This window comes from Ambystoma mexicanum, chromosome 2q (assembly GCF_040938575.1).
Source record: "Ambystoma mexicanum isolate Mex_15411 chromosome 2q, UKY_AmexF1_1, whole genome shotgun sequence".
In the NCBI taxonomy this organism is placed as follows: domain Eukaryota; kingdom Metazoa; phylum Chordata; class Amphibia; order Caudata; family Ambystomatidae; genus Ambystoma; species Ambystoma mexicanum.
This window is the reverse complement of record NC_090924.1, coordinates 200,952,333-200,978,697: the sequence shown is the minus strand read 5'-3', so window position 1 is coordinate 200,978,697 and position 26,365 is coordinate 200,952,333. Positions and strand designations below refer to the sequence as shown.

General features: G+C 44.9%; 1 protein-coding gene across 1 annotated transcript in view; it reads right to left on the bottom strand.

Annotated features, from left to right (window-relative positions):
- Positions 1-26,365, bottom strand: part of PDXDC1 (pyridoxal dependent decarboxylase domain containing 1) — a 1,210,974-nt gene that overhangs the window by 746,665 nt on the left and 437,944 nt on the right. The window contains exon 7 of the mRNA XM_069647127.1: positions 12,447-12,515. Within this exon, the coding sequence (XP_069503228.1) occupies positions 12,447-12,515 (69 nt within the window). The remainder of the gene's footprint in view (positions 1-12,446; positions 12,516-26,365) is intronic.

The window sequence follows — 26,365 nt, the reverse complement described above, 5'->3', positions numbered from 1 at the left end:
TTAAGTGCGTGAGGTGTCTTGTGGAAAGCACCCAGTGTATATTTGCGTGTTGAAAATGTACTGATTAAAATGTGTTTTTACTTTGTTTACTCTTTGGAAAAAATCTTTTGTTTCATGTGAATTTCAGATAGACGAAATAGATAATCTATCCGTATTCCTTTCTTTGCTGTGACCAGGTTCTAAGGTGGACTAAAAGAGGGGTAATTGAGCATTTTGCTTTTTTTTCTTACACTACATAATTCAAACAGCCTTGAAGTGAAATGTTCCTTGTCAGAACTCAGGGCTCCCTAACCCAATCTCCAAGTGCCACAATTCAAAAGACACACAAAATGTCCTTTTCTTCAACAGTTTAGTTAAAATGTCTTGTCAAATACACAGTTTGGATATTTTTTTATGTTTCACATACATTGAAAATGTTACTATAAATTAGGCTTCAATATCCTTTGATTGCATGTCCCTTTGAAATCAGATTATATTTCAGCATGCTGTGGTTGGTTTAGAATTATGTTCATTTTTAGCACTTCAACGTATGATGGTTTGTATGGCTTTAAGCTTCCTCTCCTTTTGGTTTTCATCTGGTTAATAGAGTTTTAATTCAATTTGATATTCAATAATTAAATCTTTAGCTTAGGGTTCATTTTCCCTTCATCTTGTTTGTTTCACTTTAACTGAATAGTTCAATGATCAGAGACCTGCTTGAAAAAAAGAATTCTTGCCACATGCAACCACTCTGATGCAAAATATTTTCCCCTGTTAGGTACTTGACAAGTATAATTGTTCGTTTCACTTTAATTGAGCAATTCAATGTTCAGAGACCTTTGCAAACGTTTATCTCGCCACACGCGACCATTCCGATACAAAGTATTTCAGGAAATGCTGAAGTTTGCACACGTGCACCAGGTTTCTCAATTACCAGAAACTCCTTGGTCGCTTGTAATGTTGGTGCTGCAGCGCAGATCACACAGCCTTCTTCCTCCAGTGTCAGGGCTCCAGTTTCTGCCCCTCATATGCTCCTTGGATGGTCCTCTACCACAGCAGAATGAGCATGTTGAATAAAAAAAAGGGGCCGACTTCCACCACCGCTTCCTTCACCTTTCCAAGTCTGGTCCAGGGAGTCCCCACTCCCATGCCATGTTGGAGAGTCTTCCTGCACCGACTTTGTGGTCCTCTTCCTGCTCCCTTTCCCCACTGGGTTGGGTTCCAATTATACACCTGCAGTCCTTTAACAGGCAGCAGATGTGGTTGATTATTCAATCCTGCTGGACTACAATTAAAAGGGACATGCCTGACCTTCACTACTCTTAGTAGGCATCTTCTTCGTCCCAGTAATATAGTGGTAAAAAGAGCAGTCTTCATTGCTCTTAGTTGCCTCTTCCAGTACTGTCATGCGTCAATGGTGGAGAAATTAGGGGAACTGACGTATTATAGCCCATAAAGGTTTGGGAAGGGTTGGTTGTCACTAGAAAAAGGGGGATACCATGTCTCGCCCAAGGGTACCCCACTCGCAGTCCCCAAGGATCCTCCACCGAGGTGATCCTCCCTCGCTTCTTCACCCCCAGGGTCGGGATCCAATAGCAATGGCCTTTCCATGGACACATGCACAGAGGATCCAAGGGGTTGAGGAGTGAGAATACCCTCAGATTTTGCACAATCCCCACCATTTATAAAGAGCTGAAACGCTCCTTCTTGGTAGGCATGTTTTCGTCTCTCTTAAAGAGTATGCTCCGCAGTCCAGAGGTACACTCAGTGAAAGCCCAAGTGGCACTGGCAGCTTTCACTGCTAGACTGCTGGACGCAAAGACTTTGCAGCCCAAGGCATGAAGATCCTTGCTCTCCTTGCTGGGGGATAAGGAGTGGAGGGGGGGAATGGGCTTTAGGCCTGCTGTTGCAGCCTTCACAACCAAGCTCTCGGGTGAGGGGTGTGTTGAGAAGAACAAGTTACTCCTTACCTGGTAACGTTCTTTCAATGGGATGTTCCTCTGACGTATTCCTTATCTATCATATTTGTATCTCCAGCTTGCTGGCCTCTGAAACATTTTTTCCCAGTAAAGGGCGCTGTGCGTCGACGTCCGTCGAGTAGGTGTTCCTCGACAGCCACCGTATCGACGCCGACGTCATCATGCCTATAAATGGCCACGCACAGCGTCCGTTGCTCAGTTCCATTTTGTAGAGTAAGGTAGTTATTGCATGAATGGTTACTACCCTTGAAGGAGCGTAAGCTGCAACCACAAGGGAAATGTTACTGCGGGGATGGATGGGAGGGGCGATAAGGAATACGTCGGAGGAACATCCCATCGAAAGAACGTTACCAGGTAAGGAGTAACTTGTTCTTCAAAGGGATTGTGTCCTCTGACGTATTCCTTATCTATGCTAGACTCCCATAGCAGTGGTATGTGATTGGAGGCGGGAGTAAGAGATGTCATATTACTCTTTAAGAATGAATAGAGTGTAACACAGCTTTGCCAAATCTAGTCTCTTGACTAGAGGAGGAAGCCAGGCTATAAAATTTGGTAAAGGTATGTGCGGACGACCATGTGGCAGCCGCACATATGTCTCGAATTGGTACCCCTCTTTGAAGAGCTGAGGAGGCTGCGATACCCCTGGTCGAATGAGCCCTTAGATTTTGAGGGAGCTCTTTCCCTGCCAGTTTGTAGCATTCCAGAATGGCTTAAGTAATCCATCTGGAGATGGTTTGTTTGGTTATTGGTAATCCCAACTTATGTCCTGCGTAACCTACAAAGAGTTGGTCTGCTTGTCTAATTTTAGCAAGTCTACTGATATAAAAACTCAAGGCTCACTTAGGGTCCAGCCTGTGTAGTCTCTCTTCCTCTTTCCCCGGATGGGGAGGAGGATAGAATGAAGGTAAAGTAATCTTCTGATTAATGTGAAATTCAGAAACTACCTTTGGGAGGAAGTTAGGCTTCACCTGTAGAACAACTTTGTCCTTGTGAAAAATTGTATGAGGAGGTTTACAAGATAGGGCTTGTATCTTGCTAACCCTTCTAGCAGATGTTAATGCTACCAATAAAACAGTTTTGAGGGTGAGAAACTTCAATGAACAAGAGTGGAGAGGTTCAAATGGAGCACCCTTTAGGAAGTTTAAAACTAGATTTAAGTCCCATAAGGGAACTTGGAATTGTCTTGGAGGGTAAACATTAGTTAGACCTTTCAGGTATTGTATTACCAAAGGAATGTTGAAATACGATGGCTCCTCTGCAGTGCGCTTAAAGATCGATAGCGCTGCGAGATAGCCCTCAATAGTGCCAACTTGAAGGCCTGAATTTGCCAAATAAAGTAAGAAGGATAACACCGCAGGTGTACCACATGAAAAGGGTTCGATATTCTTTGCTCTGCACCAGCTGCAAAATGTATTCCAACGGCATGGGTATAGAGTTTTAGTGTTTTCCTTCTGGCCGAAAGCAACACCTCCATGACGTCATCTGGAAGGTCCCAATCCTTATACCTCAGGTTGAGGGTCTTGATGGCTGGATGGAGAACCTGACCTCCCTTCTGCGAGAGAAGATACTCTCTGTACGGTAGACAAATTGGAGGACAGATGGACATGTCCAGAAGGTCCGGGTACCACGTTCTCCTGGCCCAATCCGGGACAATTAGGATCATGGTCTTCCGAAACCTTCTCAACCTCCTGATCATTTGAGGAATGACAGGGACCGGGGGAAACGCGTACAGAAGTGGGAACTCCCAGTCCACTACGAACGTGTCTCCTAGAGCTCCTCTCGGGGGAAATTCCCTTGAGCAAAATCTGTCGCACTTCCTGTTGATACTGGTGGCGAACAGATCCACTTGAGGGGTTCCCCAAAGGGCGAAGATCTCTTGAAGGACTTCCTGAGCTATCTCCCATTCGTGGGAGACTGTGTTCTGCCTGCTCAGAGTGTCCGCTGTCAAGTTCTTCTCTCCGGCTAGGTGAATTGCCGATAGAGAGATTCCTTTCTGAATTGCCCCAAACCAGAGCTGCATCGCCTCTCTGCACAGTGGCAGTGACCCTACGCCTCCTCTTTTGTTGAGGTAGTGCATGGCCACTGTATTGTCCGTCATTATCAGGACGTTTCTCCCCCGTACAGACGGCAGAAAAGCCTTCAGAGCCAGTCTGATGGCTCTCAGCTCCAACAGGTTGATGTGTAGTCTGGACTCCGATGGAGACCAACGACCGCTGATGGTCAAGTCGTTGGCATGGGCTCCCCACCCCGTGAGTGAAGCGTCTGTGACTACTGTTATCTCCGGCCATGGTTGCCAAAACAGTTCTCCTTTCAAGATGTTCTCTGGATAGGCCCACCATTGAAGGTCGTGGGCTACCTTGTCCGGAATCCGGAGGGGATCTGTCATCCTCCCTGAGAATTGTGATCACTGAGTCCTCAGTGCACACTGAAGGGATCTCATTCTCAGGCGAGCCTCTGGCACAAAGGATATGCAGGATGCCATGAGGCCTAGCAACCTCAAAAAGTCATAGGCTGGGAGACGTTGGGCATTTTGAAACCTGGTGACCATCTGCAGAATATCTTGAGCCCTCACCTCTGGTGGCGAGGCTTTTCCCAGGGACGTGTCCAGGACTGCTCCAATGAACTGGAGTCTCTGTGATGGTATCATCTGTGACTTCTTTAAATTGAGGGAGAAGCCCAGCTTGTGAAGGAAGTGGCAGACATAATCTAGTTGGATCCGAGCTTGTTCCAAAGAAACTGCTCTGATCAACCAATCGTCCAGGTAGGGGTAGACGTGAATCCCTTCCCTCCTTAGACTTGCAGCCACAACCGACATTAGCTTGGTGAAGACCCTCGGGCGGAGGTCAGCCCAAATGGCAGAACTCGAAATTGATGAGTTGCCAATTGCGAACCTCAGGTACTTCCTGTGCTTGGGATGGATTGGCACATGGAAATAAGCACCCTGAAGGTCCAGAGATACCAACCAGTCCTGAAGCTGGAGGGCCTGAAGGATCTGAGAGTTACCATCTTGAACTTGTCCTTCCTGAGGAACTTGTTCAATTCTCATAAGTCCAGGATGGGTCTCAGTCCTCCGTCTTTCTTTGGTATGAGAAAGTAGGGGGAGTACCAGCCCTTGTGTCCGCTACAGGTACCGTTTCTATGGCACCTTTCTCTAGCAGGTCTACAATTTCCTGCAAGAGGAGCGGATCCGGCACTTTCAGAGAGCTGTTCCCCGGTGGATGGCTCTGAGGGATGCGTAGAAAAGGCAGGCAGTAATCTTGGGCAACTGTCTCCAATGCCCAAGCATCTGACGTAATAGCCTGCTATTCCGTCAGATGGTGAGTTAACCTGCCCCCTAAAGGTGTCTTGTGATGGGAGACCTCAAGAGTGGTTTGGGAGCGGCTGATGCAGTTGCCGAAGGTAAAGCGGCTCCTGCGGCTTTCTTTCCTCTACCCCCGTCCAGCCGTCAAAGGGCATATTTAAAAGTCTGGCCTGTACGTCAGAAGCAAAGCTTGACTTTCTCAACCACGCATGCCTGCGGATTGTGGTACTTGCCGCCATGGCCCTGCTGATACTGTCAGCAGAATCAATGCCAGTCTGAAGGGACTCACACATTGCATCTTTACCATCTCTGATGATATTTAAAAATGCGTCCCTTTCATCTCCTTCCTGGAGGCAGTCAGCCGCTGATGAAGCACACTCCCAAAGAGTGTGGCTGAACCTAGCGAGCGTACAAGTCGCACTAATGGCATCATATTTTTTATCATCCCTATCCTGTGGAGCAGTGGGGTATGCAGATGCAGATGTACTGCCTGATGAACTTGCAGTCTGGACCACCAGACTCTCTGGAGTAGGGTGGTTAGATAGGTATTCAGGGTTTGCAGCAGATACCCTATATTTCGCTGACAACTTCTTGTTAACCGCAGGGACAACTTCAGGAGTTTCCCAGTTAGTTAAAATCTTTCTTTGTAAAACAGAATGAAAGGGAACCACAGGATCCTCCTGTGGACCTTTATCCAGAATTTATGTGAGGGCATCCTGTTGAAAAACAGGTGAAGGCGCAGACCAACCCATGAACTCCATAATTCTTGACATTAGGGTTCTATAAGGGGTTTCAGCATGTTCCCCTGGGTCTGGATTGACAAATTCCACTTCTGGGGAAGTGTCTAGGCCACTGGCTTCCTGTAATGCATCCTGAAGGTCTTTCAACCTTCTTTCCTCAGAGGCAAAAGTCTCTGGTTCAGGTGATGTGGTCCTCTGCAGCCCAAAAGGCCTTTCTTGATCAGAATCTTCCCTTTCTTCATAAATTGAAGTTAAGGGGGGATGCTCTGGCCTGTGAAATGGTATAAAACCCATCTCTAAAGCAGAGGGAGCCATCATCAGTGGCCTCAAAAAGGTCGATGTCGTCGACACCGATGTAAAAATCCTCGAAGGCGCCGACAAAGGCATCGAGAAAACTGGAAGAGGCCTCGAAGAACTCGAGAGGATCGGAATCCTGCTCGAGGATGTCGACGACGTTCTCGACGTAGTGTCGGAGGCTCTTGGTGTAACCGTTGGCTGTGGAGTAGCCGTGGGTTTTTCTTTTGTCGGCGTCGATGTCGGCGTCGACTCGATCGACGGATGCGTTGAAGAACCCTTCGATAACGGCGTCGATGGCGCCGATCTATGCTTCGAAGGGGCTTTCGACGATGGCGTCGAAGATGTTTTACTTGCCGATGGCTCATGACGCTTTCGGGTCGACTCTTTCGCCGGGTGCTTCGACTCGCGGCGTTTAGATTTTTTGGGCTTTTCACCCGGGGTATCACCCTCAGCTGACTTCGAGGGGGTCGAGGCCGCTTCCTCGAAGACGCTTAGCATCTTTTTTCTGAATTCCTCCCACTCAGCCTGAGAGCTGTGTTTTGTGGGGCAATGTGCTCTTTCAGGGGAACTAGAAGACGACGACAAAGGAGATCTTCTACGTCCCTTTTTTGAGTGTCTAGACCTCGACGAGTGGTGGAAGCCACTTCGAGACCTAGACCGAGAATGCTTTCAACGGTGAGGAGACGAATGTCTCGACTCTACCAAGGAAACTTTCGACGAAGTTAAAACTGACTTACCTCTCTCGAGCTTCCCCTTACGCTCATTCAAGGCTTTCGCCGTCGTGGATAGGCATTCCTCACACTCCGAACACTGGTGTTCGATTCCCAGACACCACAAACAGATCCTGTGAGGATCCGTCAATGACATTTTCTTCCCCCAGTCTCGGCATTTTTTGAAATCGGACCGAAGAGTCGTGGGGTCGGAGGAGGAAGCCATCGAGTACGAGTCGGTTTTCTCGAGGAAATATGAATATATTTCGACTGACGAACTGAGCAACGGTATTCCGAGGCACACGAAGCGCGGAAAAACGTAACTGAACAACGGACGCTGCGCGTGGCTATTTATAGGCATGTCGGCGTCGATACGGTGGCTGTCGAGGAACACCTACTCGACGGACGTCGACGCACAGCGCCCTCTACTGGGAAAAAATGTTTCCGAGGCCAGCAAGCTGGAGATACAAATATCATAGACAAGGAATACGTCGGAGGACACAATCCCTTCGAAGTTCAGGATCTGAGGGGGCCCAACAATCTTTTTCGAAAAGGTCACAGTCCAAAGCAGGACTAATGCTGGATTCGCTTTGCCCTCCAGAGGCTATCTCTGGGAGAAATGGCAAAAGGGTCTCCAGTCGAGGGCTCTTGTCCAAATTGTCCATCAGGTCATACTGGACTTTAGGTTTATAAGGAGCGGACAATCCTAAGGGCTCCACAACAATGGCAATGGCACTTTGAAATAAGAAGTGGCGTTTGCTAGGGATTTGGCTCTGGTAGGTTATCCAGCTTAGTAGATGTCATCAAACCACTTGCCCTCCTGTAGGCCTGTAGCCAAGTCCAGTAGATCCTCTATCAAAGAACCTGTTTGGATGGGGGTGGTGGCAGGGGGCGAGTCCTCGGGTACACCGAAGTAAAGTGGTTACAGACAACAAGGGATAACATCCCCTCCTCATCAAACACCTGTCATCTTTAAAAGTAATTCCTGCCATGAATGAGGGGTGCATTTTAGCAATGGCCTGATGCAGAGAATGACCCAATACAGAGGCTTCAGCGCCCGAAGGCAAAGCCTTTGATGCCGAGATGGAGCAGTGCCTATTGGTAGAGCCCGATAAAAGCCAGCAGGCATGCGGATGCAGTGCATTAAAATGCATCTGCTAGCTTCACAAAGTGCGGTGAGCCCTGTGGCTACCACCGGTAGTGAAAACACTGGAACTAGGGTAAAGACTACAAACATCTACTGCCAGAAAGCTTTAGACTCTTCCAAAGACAAGAATTTAGTGGTGAAAGGTACCTTAGGCATAGGTGGTGATTTGTCTGAAGAAACTGCAGGCATGCGGATGCAGTGCATTAAAATGCATCTGCTAGCTTCACAAAGTGCGGTGAGCCCTGTGGCTACCACCGGTAGTGAAAACACTGGAACTAGGGTAAAGACTACAAACATCTACTGCCAGAAAGCTTTAGACTCTTCCAAAGACAAGAATTTAGTGGTGAAAGATACCTTAGGCATAGGTGGTGATTTGTCTGAAGAAACTGCAGAGGCAGCGGTTACTCTGCTTCTTGAAGGACGAAATGGAGTGACTCTTGGAAGAGTCACTAGGAATGTGGGGACGTCGTTCTATGCTTCTTCTTGTCCTTCCCGACTGGTGCACATTCAGGTTCTTCAACCACGGCCTTCTTCAGTTCCGAACCCAAGTACTTGGAAGGTTCTCTCTTTCCACCTTTGTGGAAGTAATGAGCTTTGCGGCACACTACCGTAGAGTATTTTAGTGCTTGAACTGACAGGACTTAAAATACTGCAGGTTCTGGTCCAAACCAAGGCAGTACAAGCACATCCATGTGGGGGCCCAACAGGGACTTCATCTAGCACAGTCACAGCAAAGCTTGAAGCCCTAGGAGAGTTAGGCATGACTCTGCTAAAATATATTTAAGTGGCAGTCCAGAAAGATACCAAGCACTTGGAAAAAAAAAGAAGCTGAAATCATGGGGTACCGTAATTCAATATATACTGGCCCTGCCATCATGTCTGGTGTCTGGGCACGCAACTGCCCTGGCCCCTGGTGGCTGAAAAAGTTTCAGAAGAAAGCTGGAGCTCGACAGAATATATGTAACAGAAGGAATCTGTGGGAGCAAGGAATCCATTAGAAACTGCATAAACTCCTTACCTCAGCAGCAAGAGTCCTTACCCCATGCCCTACAAAAATACTAAGCATTAGTTTATGGCTTTCCCAGATTGGCAGAAAATGGACCAGTCCTTCCAGCTGATGGTGGTTTGGGGGGTGTAGATACATGGAAAATGGTTGCGTTCACACAGAATGAATGGGCAAATAATGTGATGCTCTCTCCCATTTGTTTTCACAATGGCTCTGAAAATTTGACTAGGATAGTAAGCAGGGCCAACCAGAGAGGAATAATACATGTACAACTCTTACTCAGCAAATAGGTTCTGAAACAATGCCCTTCAAAGTGAGAATGGAGTCAACATAATAGCGACTGAAGAATGTTTAGAGATAAGATTCGGCTGCAGTTCTGCACATATTTACACCATCGACATCTTAAAACTATCAATGCAGTAAACTTGACAACTGCCTCACAAAATCAATGATAGGCTATAAACCAATCAGTGTACAGTAGTAAGAAAGACTTGGAAAACAAACTCACTCCAAATGAAATAAAAACAACTGTCAAGCCTTTCGTATATTCTCAATCTAAGATGTGACCGAGTGACTCCAGCAGGCAAATAAAGGACGCTATAGGACCTCAACTGGGCGTCATTCAGAAGACATTTAATCATTCTCTCTAATATGATAGTTCATGTCCTACTCAGGATTTTCATTGTAGTATGAATTTGGGCTAATACATATTTATTTTCACCATACACTTGCTTATGGCTTTAGAGTATATAGGTTTTGGGGGATACACTTTGGGGCCCAAAGGCTTATGATCTCGCCTGAGAAATAGAAAATCGAACATTACGCTTCTGAAGCAAGCAACCCAAAGGGCTGAGATCTAGCAATTGCAGAGTTCACTGTAATTGCTCTCATGACTGGAAGCACCTATATTACTGAAGGGAGACTTAAAATCTGGCGATAAACACCAGTTGGGCAAACCATACCAACGGGGCTCAGCCTGTCAGGTTACAGGCCAAAGCAAACCAAGGGCTGCAGGGCCATTACCAGACGGTATGATCCAACCACCTGGTGTTTACCGCACTGGTACTCCAGCACAAACACCTGTGGTGCTGATGGCGAGGGGGGCCTTCACGCCAAAAAGCTCTTTGTGCTCATAGAATGTGGTCAGAGCATAGACATTTCATCAGAAATTTAAAAAAAACTCACAAGAATACCAACATAAAAGAGCTTTTTCCAAAACAAATCCCACTTTCTATTCCCATTGCGGCTGAGAAGCAGGAGGGAGAGGTGTGGCCATGGAGTGAGGGTCAAGAGCAAAAGTGGCAGCAGTATGTATGTTTATAGTTTGTACATTCTTTATTTATTTTAAAGAAATGGCTACAGGTTGTCGGGGGTGGGGGAGAAAGTAGTCATCAAGAATGCAGGCTTGTACCAGCAGATTAGGCAATATTTGTGAGATGGCACAAACAGATTAGAGACTTGTGATTTTAACACTAAAGACCTAAGAAAAGTCCATTACCAGCCAACAGCCTGCCACACAGGTAATTACAGCCATTGATCTGGGAGACTGTTTTTTGTTTTACAAACAACGGTTAAGTTGGGCGAGCAAGTCTTATTTTACACAAAAAAGGATGGCTGCTGCATAACAAACTACGGGAATACTAAGAGCTCCGTTTTGCTTTCCATGGCGTATAAAAGAGCCAAGGTAGTGCAGCAGTGGAGAGAGCAGTGATGGAGGTGCATTTAGGTAAGTAGATTTCATTTTGCAAAAAGGGAAGTTATGCTGCAAGTTGAGGAGGAGCTAAATGGAATGGAGGGTAAAAGACGGTTAGTAAAGGTCAGCACATAGCATAGGCAGGTAACAGTGGTAAGGCATAGTGTGGAACATGAGCATCTCTGACAAGAGAACACTGGCATTCAACTATTAATAGAGCCCACATTCTCCCAAAGCTGACTGGAGAAGCACACAATCCACAGTTCTAATGAGCCATACGTGCTGTACAGAAAAATTGCAGGGAAAATCTTTGACATCGTGCCTGCAACTATCCGCCTTCAGGGTGTTACCTCCTGATGCATCCAGTGAGGTCAAGCATGGATTAGAAGGTAGCGTTCATAGGTTCTGTTTGCCTTCTGGCGGATGCATTATTACACAGGGAAGGAACAAAGACTCACTACAGCAGCCGAGAGTAAAGCAAGTGGTACAGTATGTTTTACTGCAATCCCAAACGAGCTCTGAAAAGGCCCGATGACATACACAACTGAGAGGTGAACAGTGTTAAAAACCACAAAGCACAAGTAACCCCTTAGTCATACTTAAGAACAAGATTCACAATGAAAGTCCCAGGTCATTACAGTAGCCTACTGAATTTCATGGACTCATAGCCGTACACTGCATTATTAACGAAAACCCCACAGAAAAAGACAATGCCATGCACTCCATATAGCAGATATTTGGATCGCTGTGGAAAGATCCTATTTTTTCTAAGTCAATCTGACTGAAATTAGACCAGAACAATGCTGGAGACATGGGCAAGGGCTCCGCCTAGTAAGTCTGCTTGAATTGTTAGGGGCACTAAAGCAACAGCGGAAACTATGTTGGGACCAATAAAGTGGGAATGGCACCTACCTTCTTCTATATGGTTTACAGGTTAGGGCTACTGATCACACTTCACACACCTTTTACTTAGGATGCCTCGCCTACAGCAGAAAAGGTGGCCAGGTGGTGGCTCTCACAGTTTCATGTCAAACTGGCTGAGCAATGATAAATTAAACTACAACTGTTCTAACATTACTGCTTTTGTGTCAAAACTGTCTAGAGCTGCTCTTCTGTGATAGTAGGCGAGCAACAGCAAGAGAGTGCATTAGTGCCCTTAATTACAAGCCATATTGAAGCCTATTTTAGGTTCAGTGACCTTTCTTTCAAGCAAGCAATCATGGGATCTGCACTTCTCTTGCCTTTTCCCCAGCTCCATGTTCAAGTCAAAAAGGGTAGTTCTCAGAATCAAAGACAGCAGAAAGAAGTTGAACAGAATACATTTCAAGTTTAAACATGGAAAGCCTTAGTGTACAAAAACTGGCGAGATGCATTCTGAAAAAGGGAATTGGCGAGGTGTATGTTAGAAGCAAAAGACCACAGAGTGCAGCTGGACAGGGGACATATTCTAGTTTATAGACTGAATCAAAGTTCTGCTTCTGCCCAGTCATTCATACAATGGTGGTGATGATGATACTAGACAGAGAATGGCGTAGTCTAGCTCCATTCATTACGTACCCCAGCACATATCTGGGCATACAGCTCCAGAACTTACCATCTGATGCTGTGATCCAAACATGGTGTTGCATGGCACACGACACAGACAAGACAGCGGCAAACCAAGCTGCAATGAAAGAAAAAAAAAAGTGCGTGTTTAGAAACAAATATGTAAGAGGCATTGAATATGCTACATTTTAACTTCTTCACACATCTGTATCCACAACACCTTTAACAGTGTGTATGTCCTCCTGTATAGTTTGACAGGTTTCACAAGTTTCTTGTTTTGTGATTATTTTCCGACTAAATATACAAGTCAACAAACATCTTTTTTTCTCATAGAGCTCTTTTTGATATGTGCTAGAAATTGACAATTCTTTCACATTTGATGTAACAAATCAATGAAATCCCAAACATACTGTCCCAAAATAATAAAATATCCAACAATCAAATTATTAACAAAAAGATCTTTTGGTTTCCATCCAAGATACATTTCCGCAGATCAAAACCAAAACAGTCTTTCACAACTGAGAAGGATTTGGGCTGACTCACAGGACTGGAAGAACCATGGGGGCTGGGTTCCACCACCCGCTGAACGATTGAGGGTGCAGAGAAGGAAAAGGATGGGTCCCCTAGGTGCCCAGCCCATCGGCAGCCAAGGGACCCAGAGACAGAAGAGCTAGGAACCCTAAAAGGGAGGGCAGAAGAAAGTTTAGACACCAAATCCATGGAAGAGAGCGCAGGGCAGAGTTATGGGGAACTCTCAAAAGTTGACCAACGGACCTGTGGTGCCCCTTGACCGAACAAACGTTGAAGGCACAACAAACTTATCTTTTACACCAATTTCCAACGTGTGGAAGCCACTAGACTTGAGGGAACAAACTCCAGCATCAGGACCAGCAAGAGAGTCACTGGTCCCAGGATACCACTTTTTGCAAGCAAGGAATATTCAACATTGGACCCATGCTAAGCCTACCGTCGAGCTACTGCCATCAGATGGGTGACAAGAATCCCAGGCAATGTACCCACAAGACTGGATAGATAATGTACTGATCAGTGGCGTGTCATGGAGCATGCAGTCAGAAGCAAGGGTGATCGCAGTATAGACCGCAAGATGGCACATACCCCTCTCGACAGCTTGCTCCTGCAAGCAACGCTGGCAATGACCAAACAATTCACAATGAGGATGAAATTTATTCAAACTGTAGTAACAAATGGCTGTGTAGGGCACTTTTCAGAGCTTAACGCAATCAGGCATTCACAGACTGTAGAGGTGCACCTGAAAGAGCAAAAAACGCCTCCACTATGTAGGCAAAGGGAGGTGGGTGTTGAAAGGAGCAAAGTATTAGTGGTATTAAGGGTGGAAGGTGGGCGAGTAGAAAGCAGGGTAAAGCACCGCACAGGCGATGGGTGTTGGAAGGAGAACAGAGGTAGAAGTGCTGAATGTGGAAGGTGGGCAAGCAGGAGGCAGTGTAGAGCTCGCTGGAGGCAGTGGTAGAAGCCAGGAGATCCAGAGGTAATGGGTGCACAAGAAAAAGGAATAACGCTGGAGAGAGTGGAGTGAACAAAGAGCAAGGAATAATGCTGAAGGGGAGAGAAGACGGCCACAAAGGTAGACTATAGCTGGGAAAGAAGGGGTGGCACAATACAGCTTTAGCGGAGAGAGCAAAGAAAGCAGAATATCACAGGATAAGACAATGAAAGAGGTGGAATGGATATGAAGGGGAGAATAAAGAGTGTAGGAGGCAGTGCAGACAAGAATGACCTGGAAGGGGGGAAATGGGAGACCCTAAAAAAACAGAGACAGAGTGAGAGGCAAAGAAGAAAGGAAAGAACAAAGAAGGGTGACGAGCCAGAATCATCCCGGGGAAAAGAAGAGATGCTAGGAGGGCCGATTAAGAGGGCCTGATCGTTATAGGCATCCAGGAGGAGAAAACCAGGAGGTTGAGAAAGCAAAAAGCATGTCCATACGAAAGGAGCAGATTTCCAACCTGTGCTGGCAACGACTTGTGCAGCCAGCAGCCAGTACTTTGGGGTGCATATCCAAACCTTTCGACACAGCGAGATCTGCCGACATGTAACCCAGGTGTGGCAAGACCGGAGGCAAGCCCGGTTCACACAAGCCGTCAGTCAGGGAGGACCACCAAGTGAGCATTCACCATCCCGACTATAGCAATGACAACACAATGAACTAATCAAGCCATGAAATGACTTCAAGGGATCCTTGAAACCCTGTTGGCCAAGTAACTTTTGACTGTCAGGTGGCAGAGCCCGTGGAGAGTGACGTGCTATTTTCCACAAACAAACTGGTATTGTCCATTTTGTGTTTCCTTTGAAAACCCCTCAATCATTAACCCAGCTCTCTCCAAGCCCTAGACCCATTTGTCCGGAGTACTCTACTAGTCCCTCCAGCTGTGACAACACAGAGGAAACAAACGTATTCAATTGTTGTCTTGCTTACCCTGAAAAGGTGTTAAGCTCGGCCATTATGGTGATGGAATTTCAAAACAAAATAAGAATTTTAAATGAGTCCCAAATACCAACGAGAAATGTTAAGTAACTATTAACATAACAGGCTTCTACTTTATGCCGAAAGTTCAAAGATCAAAAACAAGGATTACCTAACATTGTGCTTCATGCCCTGTGCAATTTTTCGATGATATGTGTAATGGTTTGGCTTTAAATCCCTGTTGATTAAGGCAGGCACTTGTACACATGGGCATAATATTACACGTCTTTCAAGGCTTACAAAACAATCAGTAGGAACAAGGATCAATGTACAGTCCCTCGAGGACCACGAAGGCCAGGAAATGAGAGAAGCAACCTCTAGGGGGACAGGTTGCTGCTTTGAACAAACATCCCTGGCACAATCACCCAGAAAGCAAATACAAAGCATAGTTGGCTGGAGGAGCAGCCCACTTCATCAGAGCAAACACATTATCTGTTTTTATAAGCAATACTTTTACCCATACCCCTATACATATTCAAAATAAGGATTTGTCAAAATAATTTAAATAGTTAAACACCACTGTCCATGCATCATTTTATTTAATGAACATAACACCAAGTGAACCGCATAAAATGCAAATGTTACTGTAGCAAGTAATCCCAGAATTATTATAGACCGCTGGAAACATGTTTTTATACAACTGGCATAAAGGCGTGATTGTTGAGCTAAATGTATTAAACCTATTCATTTCCCAAAACCCATTATAATTTCCTTTTTAGTTTTGTCCAACAGATGGCAATTTTGGGCAACAATATTGGTATAGGGAGGGATGGCATGGTGGAGGCAAAACAATATCTTTTAAGTGGTCTGATAATAGGCAGTGAGCAAGCACTACAATTAGTTTCAACTCCTAGGCTGCATTTTTGTGTCAGTTTTGGTTCATTGGTGGCACTTTTGCACCAGAACAAATGTTGGGTCATAGATGGTGCTTTTGTGCCACAATTATTTTTGGCGGATATGTGGTGCTTTAGGGTCACAATTTGTTTTGCACCACCTAGTGAGGGCATGTAGTTTTGGATTAAAAACGGTGCTTTAGGGTTACAATTAGTTTTAGCTCATATGTTATAAGGTATTTATACTGCGCTCCTATGCGCAATCTATTGCAGCTACACACTTTTGCCAGACAAGAAGTGCTTAAGTGCCACAAATAGTTGGTGTAGTGCTTTAGAATCCGAGGTAGGATATAGACATAGTGAAAATGGCATGTACAAACAGCACACACTGAAATTCACCAGGGAGTGCAGGTACGGCCCTGGAAGTAACAGGATTTTGCACTACATCTTCAGCAATTCAGGCTGCACTCCGGATCCTTCTTCCTGGGATAGGAGTGGCAGTCTGCACTGTGTAGCAAGTTCTCTTCAGCCAGTCGAAACTGTTGACTTTGCCAATGCTAGCTATCTGCTCTAACACGGCATATACACTTCAGGCATAATGTAAAAAGTTTTCGATTTCTTACTGTTATGTTGGTGTTTTAACTGGGCAGTTTCTGTATGCTGAATAGAACCTTGTTCAGGGATGACACCATGTCCGTTCTTAAGCATTGTTGTTAGAATGTTACTGTTTGAGTTAATTCAGTTAATGCTGCCCTGTGGAGACCGTAGGGGGTCTCTACTATTCAGCTTACCCATACAAGCAATAAACCAATAGTTGAACCCTTATACCTTATGCCTGGATATGGCGAGTGCCTACCATCAGATCAACCTAGATGTTGAGTCACGAAAGCTGACGGCTTTTATTACATACAAAGGCATCTACCAGTTTTGGCGCATGCTGTTTGGATTAATATCTCCTTCATCGGTTTTCCAAAAAGTCATGGATGGATTATTCAAGGGTATTACAAATGTCTGGTGTTTCCAAGAAGATGTGTTAATTTGTGGAATTACTGAAGAGGATCTGAAAAGGAAACTGAATATGGTTTTGGAAATATTCAGAGCACGAGGTATTACTTTGCGAAGTGAGAAATGTGTTTTTTCTACTCAGGTTGTGGAATATTTAGGACACGAAATATCGGAGGAAGGTCTAAAGCCTAAGAAAGTGCTAGTAGATGGAATGAAGAGAATGCAGTCTCCAAAGAATAAGGCAGAATTACGATCATTTTTGGGAACAATAGAGTTTTACCACCGTTTCATAGAAAATTATGCTGATAGTGGGAACTCACTTAGAGCATTACTGAGGAAAGGGGTGGAGTTTGTTTGGGACGGAGAATGCGAAATAGAATTCGTTGAGATTAAGTCCAAAATCGATATGGCCAAACCTTTGGCCATGTATGACACCAAGAAGAGGACAATATTGTCTGTCGATGCGAGTGAAACTGGCATTGGAGTGGTTATGTCACAAGTAGGAATTGATGGGGGAGAGTCAGTGGTGTTGCTTGCATCAAGCATGTTGAGAGGTCCCGAACTAAACTATTCAGTGTTGGAAAAAGAGGCTTTGGCATGTGATTGGGGCATAGAAAAGCTGAAAAACTTAGTGTGGGGTCAGGAATTTGTGTTGAGAACGGACAACAAACCGTTGAAGGCCATATTTGAAAGCAAAGGTTTGGACAAGGTCTCGAGAAGGGTTGCCTGTTGGGTGACAAGATGCAATGTCACAAGTTTAACATTGAAGTAGTGGCTGGTGAAGACAATGTGCAGGCTGATCATGCATCTAGAGTAAGAGTTAAAGATGAGGATGATGAGAAAGGGTCTGTTGAAATTGACATCATGGTATTTGCCACGGTTGAAGGTGTGCTTCACAAAGAAGAATGGATTGAAGCATCAATGTCTGATGAAATGTGGAGGCGCATAACAAGCTTCATTAAAGATGGTTGGCCGGAGAAAAGACTTATCTGGTGAAGAGCGGGCTCTGTGGGAGGTGAGAGTTGAGCTTTCAGTGAAGGATGGGCTAATTATCGATGGGACAAGCTTGTTGTTCCTATGTGTCTAAGGAAAAGACTTATAGCTATTGCTCATCAAGGTCATATTGGTACATATAAGACCAAAGGGGTGATTAAGGCCGACTATTCGTGGCCGGGTATGGACTGCGAGATTGCGAAGACAGTAGGAGGATGTGTAGATTGCATAAGGTCGGGGAAAAGTATATCTGCTGTAGTGCAACCTGTGAGAGGAGTTGAAAGTCCGAAGGGTGTCTGGCAGGATCTTGCCATGGATGTTTTGGGCCCAGTGGATATGGGCAGAGGTTGAGGTAGGTTTGTGTTGGCCATAGTGGATATGTTCTCGCGGTGGACGGAGTTCAAAATATTGAGAGAAGTCACGGGTCAGTCCATCGTGGCATTTTTGGAAGAAATATTCGAGAGGGAAGGGTTGCCAAGGAGTGTGTTGACAGATAATGGTCCACAGTTTACTGGAGGTTTCTTTCAGGAGTACATGTACAGATGTGGCGTCAAACATAAAAAGACGGCATTGTATTATCCTCAAGCCAATGGTATGATCGAAAGGGTCAACCGCTGTATAATGGAAGGCATTAGGAGTGCACTTGCGAGTGGGTTAGACAGGAAGGTTGCGGTGAAAGAACGAATGTATGCTTTGCGGATGGCTCCAAATGCTGAAACAGGAGTCAGTCCATTTGAGTTAATGAGAGGACGGAGGAGTAGCATGGTGTTGTCCCCCGCTTGGCTAGGCTGGGCGAGAGAAAATGATAAGGTGGTGGAGGAAGTGAAAAAGAGTATGGATGAGCGAAAGAAGAAGTGGGTCAAGAAGGTCAATGAGAAATTTCCAAGGAAAAGAACAATAGTTGAAGTGGGTGATCTAGTCAGGATAAGGAAAGTGGTCATAAAGAAAAAGGGTGATCCGTTGTATTCGGATCTTGTTAAGGTTGCACAAGTTTTTGAGGGAGCTGTGAAATTGGAGAGTGGACAGGTGTGGAGTCTATCGAGAGTTGCGAGGGTGAGGAGGTAAGATCTGCTGAGGAGATGTGATACGCTCCATCTCACACAGTGCATTTTTAAGTGTTCATGTCCTGCACTATTCATCTAACTGAATAGTACATAACTGAATTTCATTTTGTGTAAATAGTGTTTTGTTATTCAGATAAGGGAGGGGGGTGTGTTATGTTGGTGTTTTAACTGGGCAGTTTCTGTATGCTGAATAGAACCTTGTTCAGTGATGACACCATGTTCGTTCTTAAGCATTGTTGTTAGAATGTTACTGTTTGAGTTAATTCAGTTAATGCTGCCATGTGGAGATGGTTGGGGGTCTCTACTATTCAGCTTACCCATACAAGCAATAAACCAATAGTTGAACCCTTATGCCTGGTTCTTTGCTTCTACACTTACTTCATTCTACTTTTTCAGGGAGCCTTTCTTAAAACAAATATTTGTAGTTTATTCTACTTTTTTCACAGCATCTACATTTTGTGTTTTGGTTCACAGGAAGCATTTTAGCACCACCTAGCAGGAGCCAAAATCATTGGTATGATTGCATAGAGGGTAGTGCTGGCTTATGCAGACACTTAAAAATCTGCACGCGTCCTGAGGCTACTTCCCCGTCCACATCCCAACCCCGACTCAAATATCCTGCTGCCTTGTTCCTTTTTAGTTTTGGCTGAAAGTTGGAGAAAGTAGCCTGGCCAAAGCATTACCATGCAGTGTGTGATTTCAGATTCGTGCAAGTATACAGCTTAATTTGCTTTGATCTTTCCTTCCAGTAGGGGATGTACCCAATCAGCGTTTTCCATGACCTTTGAATGACGGCATCAGACACCTCTTAAGTAGATGAATACTTCTATCACTCCATTAACACTAACCCTGGACCCACATCCAGCACAACCACCTATTTTGGGGGGAAGTGGACACGGACACACGTAGACGCAATATAAACTCCCATTGTGGCTACTTTTTTGGGAGATGGGAAGTCATACATACACTTGGTTTGTGGCGTCTGCGAGGTTCAGTGAAAAGGGATAGGATAAGCAGATTGGCCATTAAACGGAGCAAGCTGTGTCGTGCAGCATACACACTTCAAGGGCTGACTCGATGCGTTGGATCGTTAATCCATCAGGTTCGGACAGACATTTGAGCAATGAGTGTTTCTTTTTCAGTGGCAGGGCTTATAAGCAGAGGCATTCACAGAGACGTGTGTAAGAATGTATTTATAAATAAGCATACCGATTTATTTTATTTATTTTTCCATTTACAGAGTGCACTAAACCCAAGGCCTCAAGGCGCTGTTACAGAAACCAGTTACTCACAAAGCAGCGTGTGTACATAAGTCAAACGCCTGACTGACGAAGGAGCTGTACCCTGATGAAGGGCCTGGTTCAAGTGCATCAAAAAGGAGAGGCCTAGCATGGATCAAGCTCATGTCAAAAAGAGACTGGCACATCTTGAATGGTCATTTTAACAGAGTGCCACCCAACGTGGGCACGAGAAGACCATACAGCAACAATAGATTATGTTTTTGCATCCAGACCGATGTTGGCTGTGGTCCTTGACGTTGGGGTAGTGCAGAGCAACGGAAGTGACCATGATTTGTTAAAAATGTCTTGAGCAGCTGAGCAAGGCCGTACGGACAGTGTGATGGATACCTGTGTTGAGATTTGCAAGGGTGCGTATAGGCTCTGAATGAGTAAAAAAAAAAAAAAAAAAGGAGTTACTCACTAGGAAATACCTGGCACGGGTCAATCAGGACCTCAAGAGGGATAAAATGGAACTAGTTGATTACTCTCCACTACTGTGCCGTTTTAGGGTATCAAAAAAGGGTCAGGCGGGAGACGTCAGAAAGCACAGACATGTGTACGATAGTTTGCTAGTGGCTAAAAAGAGTGAAATGAGGAAAGCACTCAGGGAGGCCAAAGCATTAGAGGTGGCCATAACAGCAGAAACCAAGAAGATCACGAGGGTCTATAAAGCTTGATTACGATGGCACAAGGGGGAAATGCTGCAGTGAAATGCAGAAAAAATGTTGAAAGCACTAAGTAACAAAGTCAAATGAGATCTGGGGGCTGCTGAAGAGTTTGGAAATATCTCAATCAGTGGCACGGATAAATGGCATATATGAGGCCTCATGGGTCGCACACTTCAGCCGGCTCTATGCTGGCAGAAATAACTTGGAGGTTGAAGTAGGGGGCATGGTACCAGAAGAGTGGTTGATGCCACACACTATAAAGAGATCCTGTCAAAAATCATGAGTACCGGGTCCAGACGGGATTACTAACGTGATGTTAAAACAGGGCCTGGAGTTGTGGGCAAGGTTCTTAAACATCTTGTTTGAGAAGGTCGGTGAAAAGAGAATGTTACATGATTCTGGGAAAAGAGCTGAAATTGTCCCGATATTCAAGAAGGGCAATAGGGACGATGCCAAAAACTATCGCCCTATTGCCCTGCTGGACATGATCAGTAAGATGTTTGCCTCTCTACTCTTAACAAGACTAAACGAGTGGTCAAACAGGCTTCAAGCGAGGTGTAGGCACTAGTGTGAATATAATGATTCTAAACATTTTTAAAAGCAGGGCCTTGGAAGGAAAAGGCAAAATATATCTGGCCTTTGATCATGTAGACAGTGATAATCTATGGAGTAGGTCACTATTAGAGCCTTTCAAAGCACTTCATAAAGGCACAAGCCTCAGAGTAAGATTGAGCAGCGACAAACATCAGAAGAGATACATGCCTTCAAAAGGCTGAAACAAGGCTGTCCATTAGCCCCCACACTTTATAAACTTTTTTGTCAGACAGAGAGAGACAGTGAGTGTGAGTGTGTATATATATATATATATATATATGTATACACACACAAGTATCCTAGAAACCCTGACGGAACAATGCAGCAGAACCCTGATGATGGCTAACCAGGAAAAACGGATTGAAACTAAATTTGGGAGTTTCTCTTTGCAGTCAGCATTAGAGTTCTATAAATCTAAGGTGGTAGCCACCTTGACATACCGAGCAGAATCGCTACTTTTTTATAAAGGAAAGATTGCAGGCAATTTTGGGAAAGGGTTTTAAGGGTTCGTAAGTCCGTCCCGATTCAGGTTGCAAGGAAGGCATGGTATCAATAGTAGACACAGACACAATAGATACAAGTTTCCAAAATTTGTATTTGGTAGGGTTGGTAAAATTCCAAACTGGCCCAAACTCTATGATGGGAGCGACCATTGAACAAACAAACAAGTCCAAGTCAGTCTAGTCAGAATAAAAAGGCATATACTAAAAAATAGTTTTTTTTATTTTAACATTGCCCTCCTTCTCAAAATGACAAATGTGTTAAGGGAATATAAAAAGGAAAATAGTGTCTCAAAGGAAATGTCAGAATGGTTTAAGGAACAACTCCCTTCCCCACGTTCAGCACCACAGGGTCTAGAGAGTTTCTTAAAAAGGATAGGTGGATGGCACAGTTCTATCAGTCTTGCACACTTTGGCTTACTGGTACAATTCAACAGTTCAGGCTAGGGCTTCAAGCTTCTGATAGTTCAACCACTTCCTTAGGCTTTGCCCGCCTTGTCATAAATACACAGGGCTGCTCCTGACCTTTACTTTCCCACAGTTCAACAGAGGCTTCCCTCTGTCAAGCTTGAGCGAGTCTTCCTCTTCGTGGGGGTACCCCTTCCCAGCGTTGTGTTTTAGGAGTCTTTTCACTGTCGAAGACTTTCAAAACTGCAAGGCTTTTACGTAGACGTCTGCATGACCACTTAGACCTCTCTTAACAATTCTACAATCCACAATCTTCCTCATCTTGCAACACCAATGCCTCGAGGTATTTGTCGTTTTCTATTCTCTTTAGTTTGCCTTCTTTGCCTCTTTCAAAGTTCATATACTCTGCCCTCATGGCATATTCAGCATTTACATACTTTGCTTCTCACTTATTCCACTTTCTTTCGGGATCGCGGTTACTTTCTTGCCTTAGATTTCTGTTGTAATACACTTCAACTCAGAATATTTCACAGAGACTTTCGAATGTGCGATTTTGCGTTACATAACCACTCTGTTACTTTGTATCCATTCCTTTTGCATTTCAGCAATTGTCCTTTCCATTACGCGTTTTATCAGCACACGCGCAACCTTCAACTTTTGGGTTACAGTTACTTTTGCTATACACACAAACCGGGCTGTTGCCTTCGATAACTCACTGATAGTGTTAACTGGTCTTCATTCATCAACGCTCTTCATGCAGCAGTCAAGGCCGTTAGCAACGCCTCCTCTGCTCCTCCCCAACTCAGTAAGAACCCGGTAGAGTCACAGACCGCTTTCAAGCACATTGAAGGTTTCTTTCTTCTGCTCACTCTGTTTCAGTCTTGGAACGCTTATAGCTTCCCGGAAGTGTAGAATTCTCGCCTGGCTCTCGCTCGATCTTCCCAACTGTCGAACAGCCCCTTCACCTTCCAACTTCCATAGCCTGGTTTGCTTCAACCCTGAAAGAGCTGTTCCTTCTCGTACCCAGAGTGTGCCTGTGCGTGCCACCTTTTATCTGGACTGGGAGTGTTAACTAGTGGCAGATGTGTATAGTTAGGATTACATGCCTGACTCTGGCTGGCCTCAGTACAGGGTCAGAACCATTAGAGGTAATATTTCTGGCCAGATTCCTCATCTTCCTCGGCTCAGTAGCGTGGGGAGGAATTATGGGACCTGTAGCTTCCCATAAAATAAGCAGGGGTAGGAGTTAGACGGGTTGTAGAAAAAGGGGGATACCATGTCATCATCAGGTGCTTCTCCGCCACTCCCTGAGCACCCCCTACCCAGGTGATACTCCCTCACTTGTCCACCCCCAGGGTCGGGATCCAAAAGCGACAGCCTTTCCCTGGCAACCAGAGTACGGGATCCCCGGGGACTATGTTGTGAAACACCCTCTGGTCTTTCACAAGGTATTGCATTAGGAGTTGGGCTTGACATCTTTGTGGGTGTGTGCAATGGAAAAGGTTATCCTTTTGTAGAAAGTGCATTTTAGATGACACTCTGGTGATATCTGAGATATAAAAAAAAGGATATAAAAACGGATAGTGACAAGAGGGTGGTGCAATGGGTTTTGTCGTGTTAAGAGTAACAGAGGCAGAGACTTGGAAAGTAACCCAAATAAGCTCAAAGAGATTTAGGGAACTTGATTGGATAACAACTTTAGAGAAGACGAGAAAATATAAATGGTTCCAACAACACCAACATGAGACCAGGCGTGGGAAGTGTGCCCAAGTACTTGATCAAGTTCCCGAATAGCTGTTACATGGGGCAGTTTATGAGAAATAATTTAAATATGCTCACGACCAAGGAGATCACATACGTTCAAAATCGGGAGGGACTTAAGAGACAGGAAATTATGCTATTGCAACAAAAGCAATGTGATTGAATCCTTACATCATATTTTGCTATTTTGCACAGGGTTAATTAAAGAAAGAACACAATATTTTAATGAGTTTTTAAACTGTATAAACACTTTGACGCCGGCCTAATGGTGGGTGGTTTTACTGAGTGGGGAAAGAACTTGGTTGGTTTTAGCTGTAGTAAACATTTTAACAACTGTATTAGTGGAAGGATTTTAGGGATGACGGTTGAGGTAGCAAGAAGTTATTAAGCTGTGATCATTGGGATATATGAATTGTTTTTATGTGGATTGGAGGCATGGATTATACTTTGATGACTATTGTTTCTTTCCCCTTTTTTTCTTTCTGGACGAGTGTTTAATTTTGCTAAAGCGTAAAAAAGAAAAAAAAGTCAGTCTATCAAACAAGCTTACAATCAACATTTAAGTAAGGTGATTTTCGGATGGCCCAGTAGGATAGCTCGGCTCACATGGTCGGGAGCAGGTGCCACTGTTTGGCTGCTATGGTTTGGAAGCTAGAATATTCTGCTTTGGCACGTTTAAATTTGGGCTGGATGAGGCAGTGTGCATAGACAGTTCGAGTAGGCCTGGTGGAGTTTGCTTTTAGTACTTTTTGGCAAAGGTAACAGGGGGCCTCATTGGAGAAACATCTATGCGCGTGGATAGTTTTGAAATGGAACCCGTTAGCGAATGGGCAGCCAGTGTACCTTTCTTCTTGCAGAAGTGATGTGCTCCTGTTTGAGGATGTCCAGGGCTGCTCGAAGTGCATTGTTTTATATCACCTGCTTCTTATGTTGTGCATCGAGGTGACTGCAAAGAGTGCATTACAATCATCAAGCCTTGAGCAAATGATAGCTCGGGCAATGGTAAGGCAGCTGTCAGAGGAGAGGAACGGTCTGGTGGCATTAATCAATTTAGTAGTGTAGGCAGGGGAAGAAGCGACGGCATTCACTTGCCGAGTGAGCAAAAGCGTAACGTCCAGATAAACTCTGTGTCTTCACTGGGGGTGAGACAGGGATCGAGATTCCACCAATGTTGAACGAGGTGTATTGGGCATCTAGCTTCTTGATCAACTCTGAGGGACCTACCACGAGAATCTCGGTCTTCTTGTCGTTTAGGCAAAGACCGTTTGTGGCCATTCAGGCCTCGATGGTCATGCAGACAGCATTTAAAGTGGAGGAGTCCTTGAGGTAATTGCGGGAGAGGGGCAATAATATTTGTGTATCGTCAGCGTAGTTAGTGTAGGATATTCTGATGGAGTCTAGGAGGTCAAACAGGGGTTTTGTTAAGATGTTGTATAATGTTGGGTATACACAAGACCCTATAAGAACACCACAAATGATAGGTGCCGTGGAAGGGGAGGCACTGGCATTCTCAGCGAATACTCTCACGGCTCTATCCCCTAGGCCACAGGTGAAAACTTAGCTGAAGAGTTTAGATGGTGGCATAGTATCTTGCTGTCCACCAGATCAAATGCAGCCAACCGATCAAGGAGTAGCAGTAGGGCCGGCCTACCTTTAGGCAGGAAGAAGTCCATTGTGATTGGACGGTATTTGCTAGGGATTTTGGGGTCTAGGGAAGGTTTATTAATGAGTGGGAGCACCAAGGTTTCTTTGAGGCTGGTGGGAACTATGTCAGTGGAGGAGGTGGCATTGATAAAGGTGGTGATGAAGGGAGCCAGGACCTCATAACAGTCCTTGATGAGGGCCACTGGGCATATGCCGCCCTTGCATCTTGAGGGTTTGAGGCCTTTTTCAGAAACTACAGTTTCTGAGACATCACTGAAGCGAAAGATGGTAAGGTATTGGTCCACGGCCTGAGGAGGAAGAGAGGGCGGCCGCCAGAGATTGATGAGAAGATTTGATCATGGAACACGTGCAGTCTATTTTTGTATGAAAGATGTCTACTTTAGCAAGCATCGCTTTTTTAATGTTCGTGCACCATGACTCATCTTTAGTGATAGTGGTAGGGGGTTAGATGGGTTTTCCAGTTCCCTGAGGATGGTGAATTTCTCTCAGGAATATCTCACGGGTGATGGATTTAGCGTTGGTGATACCGATTAAGCTGGAATGTGCTCTTCACTTATACATCCTTTGATTATTAGCCTTTGAATGTATTGTGCATGCTAAAGCATCATCAGACAGTTGAGTCTAGATTTGACTTTGTTTTGCGCTTTTGTAACATTTTACTAAAATCTGTGCTAGTTGTAGGCATTTTCCATCAGCC